The sequence below is a fragment of the Molossus molossus genome, unplaced genomic scaffold (genome assembly GCF_014108415.1).
Source record: "Molossus molossus isolate mMolMol1 unplaced genomic scaffold, mMolMol1.p scaffold_m16_p_14, whole genome shotgun sequence".
NCBI lineage: Eukaryota > Metazoa > Chordata > Mammalia > Chiroptera > Molossidae > Molossus > Molossus molossus.
Genome location: NW_023425349.1, coordinates 54,295,951 through 54,313,525, shown reverse-complemented (window position 1 = coordinate 54,313,525; position 17,575 = coordinate 54,295,951). Strand labels below are relative to the sequence as shown.

The 17,575-nt window shown below is 45.4% G+C and overlaps 1 protein-coding gene across 7 annotated transcripts in view; it reads right to left on the bottom strand.

Moving 5' to 3' along the window:
• Positions 1–17,575, bottom strand: part of SMARCA2 (SWI/SNF related, matrix associated, actin dependent regulator of chromatin, subfamily a, member 2) — a 167,033-nt gene that overhangs the window by 20,205 nt on the left and 129,253 nt on the right. For 4 of the 7 annotated variants that reach the window (XM_036260425.1, XM_036260427.1, XM_036260428.1 and 1 more), the window contains exons 28-29: positions 10,376–10,593; positions 1,701–1,754 (exon numbers count right to left, since the gene is read on the bottom strand). In XM_036260425.1, the coding sequence (XP_036116318.1) occupies positions 1,701–1,754; positions 10,376–10,593 (272 nt within the window). Of the gene's footprint in view, positions 1–1,700; positions 1,755–10,375; positions 10,594–11,663; positions 12,016–12,366; positions 12,463–13,763; positions 13,866–17,575 lie in introns of those variants that run through there. The other 3 variants (XM_036260430.1, XM_036260431.1, XM_036260429.1) reach the window with 3 other exon arrangements.

Sequence of the window (17,575 nt, the reverse complement as noted above, 5' to 3'; positions counted from 1 at the left end):
CCCACATATATACTTCATTCATACTATACATCCGTTATTACTCTCTAGAGTTCTTTACAACTATGCTTCAAGGTGTTCCATTTTTTCATTTCTCTCCCATTCTCAATACCTGCACAGAGATTGACAGAAAATGCTGTGCTTCTGAGCACAAGAAGAAAGAATTTAAAAAATGCATGCATCATAATACAGCCTCCCAACATGTCACTTGGGCTTATGGGAAAAGAAAGCATATGTAAGAGTGAGGGACGAAACAGACCCCCAGCCCCGAGGACGCAAACATGAGCCCCTGCTATGGCTCTGGAAATTCCAGTTTAAACATGTCTTCAGTGAAAGTGGACTTATCTAGGTCCCAACAACCTGCAGTCATACCATCTCCTCAAAAATCCCTGGCGAGACACTGGAAGCGTACAATATCACCTTTCAAGTGCCCATCAATCCACTTTCCATGGTCATGTGACCATTCTGATGGAAGAGGGGAAAACGAGCTTATACTCTTGCTCACTGGGCTGGCCGTTTAGCCTACATCATACCACTCACCCCTAAAAGCCTCCTTTCTGGGTTGTGGGGGTAGAGTGTTTACCCATGTTGGTTCATTATTTAAAATGCCCATACTAATAAAGTCAAGTATTTATTGTTTCAATTCTGAAATTCGAATCCACACTGAGTGCTTTGTCAAGAGCAGCAAAAACAGAACACAATTCTTGATGTCTTTCAGTACACACTATGGATGGTGTGCCTGGCTTCCAGGACTGATGACTGTTTACTGAACACCAATAAGAAATATTAAAAAAAAGAAGACAATCTTGTCCAATAGTTTCGTCTCCACACAGATAAAGGAGAACGCCACAGCTGGTGACCCGTCTGCATTCTGAAATGCGGGACACACTTTCTGTTCTTTCTCCGCCTCGCTCTAATCGGATCTTAACACTAGTGGGGGGAAAAAATGCCATAAAGGATGTTACTGGGGCAACTGACAAAAGTGGAATAGAGATGGTAAAGTATTATGTTGCTATTTTTTAAAGGTACAGGCTGGACTGAAAGGAGAAAAGAAATGTTATTTTCAATAACAACTCCCAACTGTGGTAAATCATGCAAATCCCTCTCTCCCTCTCAGCTAACATCATCTCATTCTCACAAGATCTCCAGGAGAAAAGCATTTCTACTTTCTACCCAACAGAAGCAAAGGCACGCAAAGGCTACACAGACGGGCTTAGGACGCTTAGGACCGCAGGGGACAGGTAGGCCAGAAGTCACTCCCTGCACCCGACCCAGCCGCGATTTAACTCGGAATGTCAGACACAGTGCACCGCAGGAGATCCAAGCACCGCGGTGCTTTCCACGGAGCTTCTAAAGCAAGAAGCACAGAATGAAGAGGCCCGCAGGACGCAAAACACAAGCTGCGCTGAAAGGGAGGGGGAGCGACAGAAACCCACGTCCCAGGTGCTGCGGGTGGGGCAGGCCTGCTGGGGACGCCTTCGTAAGAAGTGCATGTTCAGAGTGGACACCCCCAACGCAAACACTGCACAAACAACCCCGAGGCCACGGCAGGTGTCCTGGAATATCTGCGCCTCCATCCTGCACTCCGAGAGGGGGTCATCGGGAGGCGGCCGGAGAAGTGTTTCCACTCCTTAGGAGTCGGTCTGTGGCGCACCGAGGGATACCTGTATTTAGAGACACGGGAGTACAAGACAGATCCTGACCTGTTTCCTTCTATTTCCAACTGAGAATTACTGGGCACCTTCTCCACGTTACACCTGCGGTAGAGTAGAAAGAACACTAGCGTCAGAAGACCTGGGTACCCGTCCCGGCCTGGCTCCTGCCTCCTAGGTTGGGTGACCTGAGGTCACTCATTTTTTCACTCTCCAAGCCTGTCTCCTCACCTACCTACCTGCCTTCCCCGCCTCACGGGAAGGTTGGGAACATCACACAGGGTTATGTTTGGAACCTCGTGCTGAAAAAATATACATTTCTCCAGAAATGGGGGGGAGGGTTTGTTTTTAACGTCTTTGAGACTTTTCCAGCTTCTCTCAAACACATAGATGCCCGCTAGGCTGCTGCCACTTCCTGCCACACGGGCTCTGCGTGGCCTTTGGGTGCACACGCCATCCTGGGTTCCGGAAGCAGTGGGAGGCAGGCAGCGTCTGCCAGGCTTGTGTGTGTGGCCCCAGGAACGTGGCTCCTCCCGTGGGAGACGACAGATGACACTTACCTCAGGAAGTTGCTGTAACACTGAACGGGATGCCGTACTTGGCTACGGCACCGGCACACACGGGGTGCACCCGAAAACTGCCAGCCCGGTTTCTGAACATCATCTGGGCAGTGGGCTCCACTTCCCAGAACTCTGTCCATTCCCACAGCTCCCTGAGCTAAAGATCTTTAACTGAAGTGCTGACAAAGCAGCACCTGAGGTCTCTAGTCCTTTTGGGGGCTCCGGATGTGGAAACTGCTGTGCTGGTGGCCCTCCATGCGGGGTCAGAGATGTGGCTGAGAGGTGCGGCAGATCTTGAGAAAAACCTCCCCTCCCTTGAGATCTTACCCAAGGCACCTTCTGGCACGCGTGGCACCACGTGTGGCCACGCAGGGACCCCTCCTCGGACCCATTGCCCTCTCTGCCTTGGGAATGCGGGTGGCATTGCAAACCACAGAGAGAAGCAGAGAGAGCAGCACAGGCCCTGCTCAAACTACGGAGAAGTCGGTGGAATGTCTGAACCTCAAGGGGGGCCTGTAGGAGAACCGAGCTGGAAAGCTCCAAGGGCCAGATCGTGGAAGACTCTCCCCCATGGCAGAAGTCTGATCACCAGGCTGGCTACTGAAGTGTTCCACGGGAGCCTGTTCAAAGTTCTTAAATAACAATCTGACGTGATCAGATACCTGTCCAGGGGGAAGGCAGAATGACGGGCAGACCAGAGGCAGGGGACACAGGCAGGGCACAGCTGTCCCAGGCCAGGCCAGCGATGGGAGGGCCCAAAGAAGACAGTGTGCAAGGAGGCAGGAGTGGGGGTGCGCTGGGGAGATGTCTGTGTGCTGAGGAAACTTGGTATCAGAGTGCATGTCAGGAATAAGGTACAGAACTGGGAATACTTCTACCACTGCCCTTTGGGGACGCTGAACTGATGGTGGTGTTAACCAAGGGGATACACACAGAAGACAAAATAGACCGTGTCGTCTCAGAACACATGAAAGTAAAGGAAGAGAAACCTGCCAATGACAGACGCTGAGACATTTTACAGATCATACTGCAAACAGCTTGAGAAAAGAGGGGCATGGTTCTGTGATATGAGAGTAATGGAAACGACAACCCCCTGGAGATGCAAGGCTCTGAACAAAGGGAATTCCAGCAGAGTAACTGAAAATGGGGCTGATAAGGAGCACATGGGGATGGTCTACAGGGCTGGTCGGCAATCTGGTGGGCATGGGGGGAAAATACAAACAAACAAAAATAATATTAAATAATGGTATGGCCCTGCCGGTGTGGCTCAGTGGTTGAGCATTGATCCATGCACCAAGAGGTCGCTGGTTCAATTCCTGGTCAGGGCATATGCCCAGGTTGTGGGCCTGATCCCCAGTGGGGGGCATGCAGGAGGCAGACGATCGATGTTCTCTCTCATCGATGTTTTTTTCTCTCTCCCTCTCCCTTCCTCTCTCTCTAAAATCAATAAAGAAAAAAATTTTTTTTTAAATGGTATGGATTTGGCTTTAAGAATGTATGTTACGCCCTGGCTGTTTTGCTCAACGGTTAGAGCATTGGCCTGCAGTACAGAGAGACCTGGGTTCAGTTCCCGCTAAGGGCATGTACCTCGGTTGGATTGTCCCCGGCCCTGGTTGGGTCATGTGGGTGCAAACCACTCAACGTGTCCCTTTCACGTCGATGTTTCTCTCTCTCTCTTCCTCTCTCTCCCTCCCACTCTATCTGAACAACAACACCACCAAAAAAAACAAAAAAACGAAAAACTGTTCTCAGGTGAGGATTAAAAAAAAAAGAAGAATGTATGTTACTACAATATGGCCTAGTATGAATAGTCTACCTCGGATGGAAGTCTCAGGATGGTGATTGACATGGCAAAGCTTCTAACACAGCAAACACCTAAATGTACTTCAGGTAAAGCACTTTGGAGACAAAATCTTAGAACAATGCAACACTTTTTAATAAGAGTCCGCCCTTCTGGAGAATGAGCTGGGTGTGAGCCTTCAAAACAGTGGTCAGCTTTTCTCGAAACGAGGGAAATGCTGCGAAGGCCTTGCCAGCGTGCGTAGGGGCGGAACGCGGACTCAGGCTTAGGCTGCAGCGCCGAGCCTTGGGAAGGTGCTATAAGGAATGAGGAATGTTGTATCTGTTACCCTGGTAAATGTCGTTATAACTGATACATATGTATACAATTTAATGTTCCCCCTAAAAGTGACCATAAACATGAGATGATGTCATTGTAGCCTCATGTAATGGGTTCACATGACCCCCCCCCTTCTCTGAATTCCTCAGTCCACTGCCTGTTCAGTAACACCGGGTAGGAGGGCTACCCCCTCCACCACATGGTGAGCCCATGGGACAAGCACCTCTGGCCTGTTCAGCAGTCCAGGGCGCTGGGAACAAGGAAGACATGCAATGAATGAATGAGTTTCTACAACGTGACAAGAGCGAAGGTTCAGACACGCTAAGGCGCACCACCAGTCCTGCACATCGCATCAGGGCTCACTAAGAGAGGGGCAAGGAGACAGTCCCGGTGCAGGGAAGAGAGCAGAGCCTGAGGAGCCTCAGGAGAAAGGAGCCCGATGGGTGTCACCCCTGCCACCCCTCTGTTGCCAGGGCTGTGTTCAATCGGACAGGCCAGGCAGGTGGCGCCTGCCTTCCCCACTGCTTCCCTGTGTCCGTTCTCAAAGCTGGTGGACCTGAAGTCTGAACCCTTTGCAGACCACAGGGCCAGTCCTCAGGAACCGCTCCTGCTACAGTCATCAAACACTTGGTGGAGAGGGAACAGGTGACAATAACCTTCATCTTCTGATTCCAGATTTTTCAGAAATGAGAACAATGCTTGGATTTGCAAAGCAAGGCATAATAAAAGTTGAACAAGAGCTACTGACGGGAGAGTGGATAGAAAGCAAGTCAAGACGCTTCCAATGAGTTCAAGTGTCCCGTTGCAAACTAATTACACCCTGAGACAGTGTGTAGATTGCTCCTGTTAATACTGGCTAAGAAATCAGAGAACAGCAACGCATCCGAAGGCTAGAGATAAGCAAATGTCCCACTTCAAAAGGAGACAGGAAACTGGAGCCTGCTGTGCTCCTGGGCACCCTTGCTAAAAACTTCCCAGAAATTATTCAGATGCCATGGGGCCACTTAGAGAAGATAAATAACATCATTAAGGACCGGTAGGGGGTCTCTTAGAAAGAGCCATGGCAAGCTAACCTCATTTTATTCTTCCGGCGGGGATCCTAGGTTGATAGATTGGACAGGCCATAAATGCGGTATGTCTTGGTTTCAGCCTTTCTTGATCACCTTGAGAGAGGAGGGGTAAATGTGGGTGACAAGATCGCATGGTCATGTGAGTTCACTGGTGGCTAATCAACTTTAAGGGTTGCTGGTTAATAAATTCGTGTCAGCCTGAAGTGGTTTTCAGGGGCATGACACAGAGACCTGTCCTTGGCCCTTTCGCAGTTTCTCAGCTATGGCTGCACAGCAAAATCTTCCGATGACCAAAAACACGGAGGAAGACAAGGAAGTAAGCACGGTTTTTTAAAAAGGCACAAAAATTCAGTTCTATCAGTAGACTAGGATGAGAAAACAAAAATCAATGAAATGGAACTGCATAGGGATAAGAATAATATCAGTAGACGCAGATTCAAAAAGATGCAATGCTCAGCCGAAGACGACCCTGGCAGCATCCCAGAGACAAAAGAGCTGTCTGCAGGTTTGGGGAGTGGGAGTTTCGCCAGCAAGTCGTATGTTCAATGTGAGACAACTGTGACCAAGTTCACACACTTGCGTTCTGTTAACAGCACCCTGCAATGAGCCCTCAGAATACCTGCGAAGTTCTGGGTGCCACGATCTAAATGGGACACTAAGCAAGCAGTGTCCCCGAGGAGGGAGACCAGGATGGCGAAATTCTAGGTGTCGCTGGGTAGCAGAGGGAGGTGTGTCAGCCTGGAGGAGGGTGTCCTGACGTGAATGTGTTCACAAATGTTTTAAAGGACATTTCTTGGATTGAGAACAGATTTCTTGGATTGAGAACAGATTTCCTCTCTGAGCGTCTAAGCACAGAAGTCAGAGGGCTGAATCCACTTTAACATAGGAGATGGCTGTGTCCTTTGCTGCTGTGACCTGCCTCCTAGCACGGGCTCATGCTGGGAATGTCCACACTGAGGCTGGACAACACAGACACTCTGCCAGAGGTTCGGGAACACACATGGGCCGTGGGAAGTCGGACCAGGTAGAGTTAAAACCCCCTCGAGCATTCAGGACCACTCGAGGGCTCTCCCTCCATTCAGGTAACCATAAGCCATGTCTCTAGACTGGAGGAGCTCCGCCCAACCCTACTCTTTACCATCCTGCTCTACATCTCATCCAGGGACAACAGTAATGGGCACAGGGGCAAATCAGGCTGAATTCCTTTATAAAGAAATCGTCTTAGGATAAACAGCATATAAACGGAGAATATGATTTTAAAAGTCTTCTCCATAAACAGAAAACAAAGCACCCTTAACAAGTCAAAACAAAGCCTTCTAATCCTACTTGACATCAAGTTTTCCACTTGGGGGAGTAAAAGGGTGGGACGAGCCACAGCAGCCCAGCGCCGCCTCTGCCGGCAGTGACCGCAGGAGGGGTTTGCACCGTGGATCACAACGCACCGGCTCTTTGGGGTGACATTTTAAAGATGATCCTCCTTTAAAAGGAGACCAGACCTGGCACTGGAAACAAAGGCTTTTATTATCCCAGTCCTTTATGGAGAATAAAGATACATCTGTCCCAGAATCATGGAAGAACTTTGGGGAAAAAAAAGTCTAGTCTCAGGAAAGCCAATTAACTCTTATATATCAATTAAATATAGATGGCAGGTCTTATTTCACACACCGCTAATCTGCACGGGACAGAGGTCTAACAGTGACTGGGTGATGGAGGGAGGTCGGTACAGGTGGTCTTTCCTTCACAGGCGGGCTGAGTTCCTACATTAGCAGCTGACTTTAAAGGTACAAAATCTGAACACATGGAGAGGTACTTTTCCCAGCAGCATTTTCTAAAACCGACCAAAAATATGACAACATATCTAATTACAGCCCTCCCTAATTTGAGTGCCTCCTACTTGAGCACCAAGTTTGGTAAAGAGAAACAGAAATATATAAATAGAGTAAGTGCTTTTTCTAGAGGGTTACTAACATGAAATATACATGAAACATGCAGCAGTGGGAAATTTCCTACACACTCCCCCCATGTCCCTAAAATGTGGGAGCTAGCTGACATTCCAAGGAAAGGTAAAATAAATAAATAAAATAAATAAATAAAACCAGAGGGGGGGGGGCTACTTCATGTCTGCATGGTAAAACATTAAAATATACTTTCTCTACAGTACAACTCAAGACTTGCTCAATAATCAGTCCCACAGAAAAATGTTTTTTATTTTTTGGAAATAAAAGAAATGGGAAGCCTGTGAGCAAGGACACTTACTTTATAGTGCTCAGCGCTCACCCTGTGATTTGTTATACACAGTCTGAAAGGCTGATTATTAGAAATTAAACTGTTCAAAAACCTTGAGGTGTATTAACTCACTGATTCCTCGCGATGCCTCTGGAGGGCGGTCAGTAATGACTCCATTTGGTGGATAAGAAGACTGAGGCTCAGGGAGGTTAAGTAAATTGCCCCCCCACCCCCCCACCCCCCAGAAATGCTTGACCGGAGTTAGGATTCAAACACAGGTAGTTAAACCAAGACAAGAGCTTGTGTTATAAACGACTGTATTAGGCCCAGCTGACATTGCAGAGACCTAAACTGATCCTGCTTTGTATTTTGGGTGGTTCCTTGGAAAGTGGTCAGTCCGCAGCCCCGTGTACCAGTAAATGGCAAACTCAGAAGAGTATGGAGCCAGCAGATAGTATCACTGAGTGGAGGGGCCAGGTGTGCAAAGCACGATGCATGGTAACTGGCGCTCACACCCGAGGAAGGAGAGCGGGTGAGGGGCAGAGGCGGACCAGAGCGGGGCGGCCGCGGAGGAGGCGGCCGCTCCTTCCCTCTACCTGCCGGCTACCTGGGGGAAGCTGGGCAGAGTGCTGCCAGATTTTTAGGCTTTTCAAAAAGGGGTAAACAGAAAAAAACCCCAAAACCTCTGAAGTTTTATTTTAAAAAAGCTCTCTAGTTTAATGTGTTAGCTTTTGAATGAAAAAAAAAGAACCCACCAAAAAAACCAAAACAAAACACTACATGAAACACGAAATAAAACAATCTGTTGGCAATCTGTGGTTCGCTGGCTGGTGGCCTCGTTACGCCATTCGAGGAGGAGACGGCCGTCACCTGGAACAACAGGCCTGGCTCCTGAGCCTCCCAGGGCTTCCTTGGCTGTTCTCAGGGCTACAGCAGCAGGTAGGGAACCAGAGGCCTGTCCAAGTCAAGCATCTGGTCAGAGACACAGGCCTTTTGCTCTACTGAGACGAAGGCAAAAAAGCCAGGAGTATATGCAGAGTGATACTCTTACTTATCTTATTTCTTTGCACCAGGGGCTAATAAAATGAGGCACTGCTGTCCAAGCTGGCCTCCCAGATGGAAACCGTGCCTCCCTGTGGCAAACCTACCGGTTGGGCTGGGGGTAAACAGAAACGCGACAGAGAGAGCTCCTGACTCTTGGTTGACAAGGAAGTGTGCTGTTCACTCTAGTAAAAGAATGGACTCATCGCCAAATGTTCCTTCCCAGACAGCTGTCATTCCCCTGTCAGTGAACAGCTCTCCCAAACCAATGTAATGGGGCTGTCCTTCGTGGCTACTTCAGAATTCTGCAGGGGAGCTACTTTAAAAAAAAAAGGAAGATAGTGAAAATCGGAAGCAGGGGAGCCCGGCCAGTGTGGCTCACTGGTTGAATGTCGACCCATGCACCAAGAGTCCTGGCCAGGGCATATGCCCAAGGCTGTGCGCCTGCCTGACCCCCAGTAGGGGGCATGCAGGAGGTGGCCAGTCGATGTTCTCTCTCATCAATGTTTCTATCTCTCTCCCCCTCTCCCTTCCTCTCTAAAATCAATAAAGAAAAAAAAATTAAAAAAAAAAAAAAAATAGGAATCAGGGGACCTAAAGGACGTTGTGGGTAAAGCGGTGCAAACTATTCTGACCCTTACACATACACTCCCACCCACCGGTCACCATTTCTGAAAACTCCTTACAGATAATATAATAAAAACAGTAAAACTCCATGGTTGAAGATTTCTTGCTTTTTTGACAATTTAATCTTTACAATGAAGTTTTCTCCCTGGTATAACACATTCACTAAAGTCACAATGAAAAATTAAAATCACAACTTAGTTATTTGTTTTAAACACTTCAATGTATACAAAACAACACTAATTAATGTAAAGAAAATTGGTAACTAAAAAATGATTAATACCACTATGCAACGTAGAGAAATAAAATGTTTAATTGTTTTGTTTCCTGTCAATGTTTCAACTGGAATGAGATGAGATCTTCCCATTAAAACTGCATCACATGATTATCAAGTGGAAACCAAATCGACTAACCAAACTGTAGCCCAACTAGATTACCTACTGGATAGGGCTGACCAACACCTAAAACACCTTAGCTTTGGTTTCAAATAATCGCTCACTGTTTAAAATGGTCTGGGGATAGTGTCTAGCACAGATTTCTCAATGTTCACACTCAGAAGCTCCATGAAAGAGAGGTCAACTTTCTCAAACACCACAGTGTCTATGTAGTATTGCTGGGACCAAGAAGGTTCAAGCAGTGCTCAGTAAAGTGTGTGGGGAGGAAAGAAGGAACAGTCATTTTGATGAAGCACATCTGTTTGGTTGTAAACAGTCTTAACCTGAGATGCTTACCTTAAACATGCTAAGACTATTCTTTTCTCTAACAACTCAACCCAAAAGTACAATTCCACTCCACCATTCCAATCCTCCCACATAAATGATGGTATTTCCGAGATCCTTAAGAATCCTTCTCCAGTTCAGACTGTTTTCGTAGTTTTGTAATCTAACCTCCCATTTCCAAGTAGCTGACTCACCCCGGAGTAAAACATCCATGCTGACCATGGCAGGTTCTGGTACCTCTGGGTGAAAAGCCACGAGACACACAGAAAGACAGCACGAGCCCCAGCGCACACCTCAACTCCTGCTCTGCGGTGGCCTCTGGCAGGGTCTTGGTGAGGTGATCAAGGGGAAGGAGTGAAACACTCACCTGTCTTTGTAGTTTATGACAGTATCGATGATGGCGTTCATCTGCTTTGTCAGTTTGGGGGGGTTTGGCGATAGTTTCTCAGCGGGAGGGCGGCCTCTTCTTTTCTTAGCTTTTTCTACATCTTCTTTTGCAGGATCTTTATCCACATTTCTTCGTCTTTTTCGCTTCTTAAGCCGTACTTCCTCTTCCATTTCCTCCAAATTGCCGTCTTCAATGGCCTGTTAATAGGGAAAGGAGGAGAAAAATTCAAGACAAGAGTATAGCACGTGGGTGCGCACACACAAAATTTAAATAATTAGAATAAAATGAAACAAATTAACAGAAAAATAAAGTAAGCAGCAATCAGTGGAGTAGGAAGAAAAAAGGAAGACTATCATCATATTGAATAAATGCATCTTGAACCCAACTCTGTATCACGAGCAAAATATGTTGAAGGCCCAAAACACTACTAGTTCCAAAGAGGATTATGACAAATACGAGAAGATCTGTATATTTATGTGTTTGCAGATAACTGAATCCAACGAAAATTTTGGCTCAATAGAAGAGAAAGACCTTAATTGTTTCATTACTGTAAGGGGAGAAAAGATGTAACTAAAAAAAAAAAAGGAATGAGTGAAGAAATAAATGTCCTTAAGAATACATCCTTACAGTCATACAAGCACTGACCACTTCCTTTTTAAGATTTTACATCAATTTATTCATGATTCACAACATAAATCAAAATTGCATCCAGATTTTGTGCTAACGTAGCCATTAGTAAACAAGGAAACGGAGAAGTACAAAGCCACATTCCTTTGTAAACGCACTTAAATCATCTGATGAAGAACACACACACTCACAAACAACAAACACTTTTTTTCCAATTACCTGCAAACGCTTGCTTTAAACCAGAGCCAGCAGCACTAATGCAGAGAGATAATAAAATAGCTATAAAAACAACCAGGCATAAAGGAAACCTGTTCATAAAAGGCTAAAGATCCATGTAACAGACCCAGAAGTTTAAACTTTTTTTTTCCTAGTAAATCTCAAAACTTAAGAAAAATAGAAGGGGGGTGGGGGGAATTGCAAAAGAAAAAACAAAAACAAAAACCCACAACAGAGAGAAGAGTATTTGACCATGGAAAGAAAAATATTTTTTAAAACCTTTAAATTATATTTCAAGATTGCCTTCTCACAAAATAACTGATGTTGTTATTTGTCCCTCCTGCCTCTCAATATTGCCTCCAGTATGCAAATGCTAATCAATCCTTTCTCGTAGCTGAAAGAGCTCTAATCATAAGGCAATTACCTTCATTTCTCCACAGCACCAAACATGGCTAATATTTATGATCATGTGAGCATAACAATCAATATAAAGAGTGATTACAGCTCAGACATAATTTCTTTCACTTGTGTACAATGCCTCCTGAAAAAGAAAGGTTTTGTGAAGAAAACCTGGTGCAGAACACAAAACAACCTGGCATGTTAAAAATGCCAGTGGGATTTTAAAAATATGTTTTCTATGCATCTTCCAATTGTGCAAACCCATAGAAGCAACATGCACACAGACAGAATCCTAAGGGACAGTCTGAGCCTAGGCCTTAATAATCAAAAGACAATTTCCATCACGATCCTACAATGTTCAGATAACCACTATGAAGAAAGCGAGATCTGATGAGTTATGAGGAAAAAGGAAAAAAAAAAAAAAAAGCTCCACATTATTTCATTAATATTCATTTGCCTAAAAGCAGGACACCCACTATACAGCTAAACACACTGCAGCTAAGCGAAGATTAAGAAAAGGAAATTGTTCTGCAAATCTTGGAGGCTGAACATGCTAATAATAAATACAGCATGCAAGGCTGTCAACAGTTAATGGTATTGCTCTCCTCAAGCACCCAGTTGCACACAGAAATACGGAGAACACCGGCTTTTGATGTGTTACACACCTACACATGCCTGGGATGTAGTTCTACTGAATCTTCAAGACGGCAACGAAAAAGGATATTTACCTTACCACTATCAGCAGGCCGGCTATCGGAAATCACAGTTAGTGGGGATAAAATTAACAAGCCAGCAAAGCAGCGAGCTGCTAGTCTCTTCATCAGCTGATCAGGAAAAAAAAGAGAGCTGGGGAAAGGCTATGTTTTCATATACAAGTAATTTTATTTTACTGAAAATTTAATACTGAAAGGATTGTGGATACTCAAATCTGCTGTTTCATTCTACCTACTACAAGGCCCGAAGCCTTCCTCCTTCAGCCTGTTTTAATATTGACAACTACTTATCATATTTTTTTTTTCCCCTCTTATTATTCCAGGCAGCAGAATTAGAGATTTTGTAGCTCAGGCGGTTTCTGATTCTTACTCGCATTTTAACAATTAAGCCAATAAGAAAACAAATTAATATTCAAATTTACTTTAAAAAATTAAAACAAGGTATGCTTTCTTTTTTCTTTTTGGTATTTTAAAGCTCATTTTAGTGCTTTTGAATAAAACAGGCTGCATGGTTTTGGAGCAGTCTAAGATGATTATTTTTTTAAATAAAATAATTTCTTTTTCATTAAATGCATGTCAGTAAAAGCAATGTGCATGTTCTCGAGTTCAAATATTTTAATAATATATGTTATTCTGCTCTTTAAAGAAAATCCCGAACAACTGTGATACACTTCACTTTCAGTTTCATGCTGTAAAATTTTTCATTGTTTTTCTTTTTAGTGGGATAAATGAAGAGGGGGAAGTTGTGAAAAGATATTTCTACACTCACCCCCCACCCTTAACTTTGCAAAAAAAAAAAGGAACAAAGCATAAGCTTGTGATATTTGGACTTTTAAATCTCTAAGTCTAAGTAGCTAAAAAGCGAAAACAAATTAAACTGCAAAAAGAACTATAAAAACAATTTTTATTACAATTGCTAATACATGCAAATTCGTATTAAATTTAGGTTTTGGAATCACATGGAAACACACAAAGTACTGACCATTATTCCCCTTAAATTAAGGTTTTATGCAGGAATGCAGAGAGCTACAAAACATCCTCCCTCCTCCCCCAAGACCCCAAACACATCCATATGCAGTGCTTGATGTTCAGGGATTTCCAAGGGTCTTGTTCTAATGGAAATCAATTCACTAAATATTTCCCGGTGCTTTTCGCACTTAAAGAGGGAGTAAGATTACTCCTGCATGTAAGTAAAATTATCCATGGACATTTAAAACTGTTCTTTAATTAAAAAAAAAATTACTTATTAAACTGGCTCAACTGACTCAACTTAGTGCTAGGGGATGGGGGGGGGCACCAAAAAAAAAAAAAAAAAAAAAAACTTGCTACACAATGCTAAAGCACTACCCCCAAAAGAATTCCCTTCCAAACCTTTTACCAGCACAATAATGAAATAAATCACAGAAGCAAACCCCCAGTTTCCGACTGGTGACGTGTTGCGCAAGAGTGCGAGCCCTAATTCAACATACAGACGGCTCCCATGCTGAACTGCCTCTAGATTTAATGAAGTGAATAGGAAGGAAGTCGGGGGAAAAAAAGTGTACAAATAAGAAATTAACACTTTCCTCCCCTCCGCAGACGGTGCGCTACAACTACGCGAACTTTGGCGCGGCGCTTCCTTCCTTAAAGGCGCACTGCACCCTCCTGGCTCCGGATGTCCCTGAAAAAACCCTTCTGCGAGATTCGGGCGAACCCCGCCGCGTGCACTCGGGGCGGCACATTCCAGCCTGCGCTTTTCCTGAATGAAGCCGGGAATTTCTCCTTCCTCCACTGGATGGCAACCTTTTTTCCCTCCCTTCTTTCTCTTTCTTTCAATTTTTTTTTTTTTTTGAATACGTTTCCGCGACCCAGGCCGGGCGAGGAGGAGATCCAGACGGACCCCCGCAGTGGGGGGGCGCGCGTGCAGGTTCTGCGCAGACCAGGCGAGGGGGTGCAGGGCCGCTGTGCGGGGAGCCCTGCAGCCCGGCGCACATGGCAGCCCGCGGCGGCCCCACGTGGGTCCCGCGGTGCCCTCCGGGGCTCCCGGCCGCGGGGTGCAGGCCGCGCGGGGCGCGGGGGCACGGTCCTCGGGCTCCTGGGCCCGCGGCGCCCCGAGGGCTGTCACACACCACTTCCCGGCCCGGCCCGGCGAACAAAAGCCGCCAGCCAGTGGGGCGCAGGTTCCCGGCGGCTGCCTTCCCCCCAGCACCCCGGGCCCACCGCGCAGGGTGGCGCAGCCCTGCCCGTGGAACAGACCATCTTGGGGACAACGGAAAGGAGCGACTCGCAAGGCGCCTAGACGAGGCCTGGGGGATTTCTGGGCTGTGAAATGGGGAATTTAGGACTGTCACAGTAACCCTGATATTTAAATACCACATTCTGCCCACTGACGCATTCTCTTTCCGAGGGGTTCCTCCCCACTCGGGAGCTCTAGAGTCCAGAAGGGTCTAGGGTACCGGGGGCGGAGGCAGCGTTGCAGAGTGGAGGCCACGCACTGAACAACTGGGCCTTCTCAACACTAGCCCTGGGGTGGGCCACTCACACCACCAAACCTGTCCCACTACTCCGGAACCTGAAACTCCCTTCCAGCCCCTGTGAGACCCTGGAAGCCAGTAAGTACAGGCAATGGTCCCCCAAAACAACCAGGGCAGCGGCAACAACGAGAAGTGGAATTTTAAAGAAAATTTAAGATTTCATGTATGAGACATGTTCTTATAAGAATAATACGTAACAGCAAAAAACTTGAACATGGAATTCTTGCTCAAAATGGCACATTATTTTAGGCACTTGGTTTAACAAAGACTACAGGTTCTGAATGCAGAATTGCAGACTCATGGCTAAGGGCAATTTTAAATTTTTGATTATTACCATCCGCCAAAGCAACCTGTTAGAAAAGGATGCATAAAATCACATTCCCTACAGTGAAATACACGGGACACAAAAGGACAAATATTGTCTGACTGTACTCATGAGAAAGGATAACAGTGGTTACGAGGGGTTAAATGGAGGGGGGAATGGCGTTGTTACTGACTACTGAGTCTAGAATTTTAGTTTGGAATGATGAAAAAGTTCTGGAATGGATAGCAATGATGGTTATACAACAATGTGCTGAAATGGACACTTAGAAGGGTTAAAAGAGTAAATTTTACGTTATGTGTATTTTACCACAACAATAAAAAAAGTTCCTGGAAAAATATCAAATTCTCTAAATATTAGGGGAAGAAAACCAACAACTGCGGGTTCATACATGTTCCTACCACCTCAACAACATAGCACACAATACTAGTGAAATCTTGTTGGTTTTCCTTCCAAACTCAAACCTTACAGTATTTCAACAGATAGCATGTCTCATCTTGCCCTGGCCAATGACTAGAAGCCTTTTCAAAAACCCTTCTTCATTCAAATTTTTTTTTTATCCTCACTGGAGGACATAAGTGGGAGGGAGAGAGAGGAAAAGAGAGAGAGAGAGAGAAACATCGACATGAAAGGGACACATCGAGTGGTTGCCACCCACATGACCCAACCAGGGCCTGGGACAAACTGCAATCAAGGTACGTGCCCTTAGTGGGAACCGAACCTGGACCACAGGCCGAAGCTCTAACCACTGAGCAAACTGGCTAGGGCCATCAAATGTTAATAGGAAATAACCACAATGTAAGAAGATACCTGTATATAGACTTACCTATCCACAAACTTAATTTATTTTAAAGTAACGCTTTTATTTATTTTTTAATTGATTTGAGAGAGGAAAGTAGAGAGGGAGAAACGGTGATCGGTTACTTCCTGTACATGCCCCTACTGGGGATCAAACCCACAACCTGAGTATGTTCCCTGACCAGGAATCTAACCCACCACCTTTTGGTGTATGGGACGACACTCCAACCAGCTGAGCCACACCGGCCAGAGCTCACAAACTTTTTTATAATTTTGTCAACAATGTGAATAACAAATATTCAAGAGAAGAGACAAGTCAATCTGAAGGCTAAGGATTTTTTTAGTATGTAATTTTTGTTTTTCACAGTGGTACAAATATAACTGACGACATTAATTCAATAGACTTTCATTTCCTCACTCATTTGCCAACAACTCGGATGCCAACTGCACTCCCAGCTCTGAGTGGGGGACTGCAATGTACAATGCAGGCAGTGACGGGGAAGTGAACGAGCCTCAGTTTGACGGAGTTTCTGGCACAGTGAGCTTTCCAGTTTCTCGTTCAACTTTAGATCACTTTTGCAAAAATGGACCAAGCCTCTCTTCCTCCTATAGCATAAGGAAGCCGCATATGGAAACCCAGGGGGCAAACGGGAAAGGGGAGCCACAGCTTATTGAAATGAGACTAGGCAAACTAGCACATGGTGTCCGGTCAAAACAATTTGGGGTTGGGAAGAGGAAAAAAATATACAGGGAGGATAAAAATAATAAGGGTCTCTTTTGGGCAGTATTAAGCATAATAATGTATTCAGAGAATGACTTCTAGATTTAGCAGACAGTGGCTACCCCAAACACCCAGCCCTGCAGACCCAACCACATTATAAACACGACGCAGTGACACCTTGGTTCTTACAGGTCAGGCAAGCACTATGGTCCTGCTCCTTTGGGTGCATTCAATCAAAGAACCTGAGGGACTTTGAAGGCCTGAAAGAGGCTTAAAAGGCAAACTAAAAGAAATGCAGTTCTGCTTTCTTATTCTGAGACCAGTTATCCAGGTCCTATCAACTCAGAGCACAGACAGAACTCCATCCGCTTGTCTCTTGAGCAGGCTTCTCAGATAGGCCTGTGCCTCCTTAGTATTTCAGGGTTCGCAGTACATTAAAAGCATGAAGACATGCCAAAGCCAAAAGAAGGTTAACAGACTGCAGTACAATTTCAATACTTGCAAAGAATAATCTAATGCTATCAAAACAGACAGTAGAATGATCATGAATATAACCTCATTTGGTGATAATATCAAATGGTAAACTGGCGGTCCCTGGGCCAAAAAACAAAAAGGTTCTCTTCTGAGCTACCCTGTGATAGGCCGTCCATGAGGAACTGGGCCCTCGTCCAGGCTTACATGCTACTACAAGACAAGTTCCCTGGTCTATAAACCCATGTAGTTAAGAGCATCAAATAAAATGAGAGGGTGGTTGAGAGCAAGGCACTTGTTCTGCTTCAGGCAGATGCAAAGAAGGCCATGAATAGCCAAACAACAAGGGAGGAGAATACATAAGTACAACAACCCCAGAAATAAAGAATATCGTAGTTT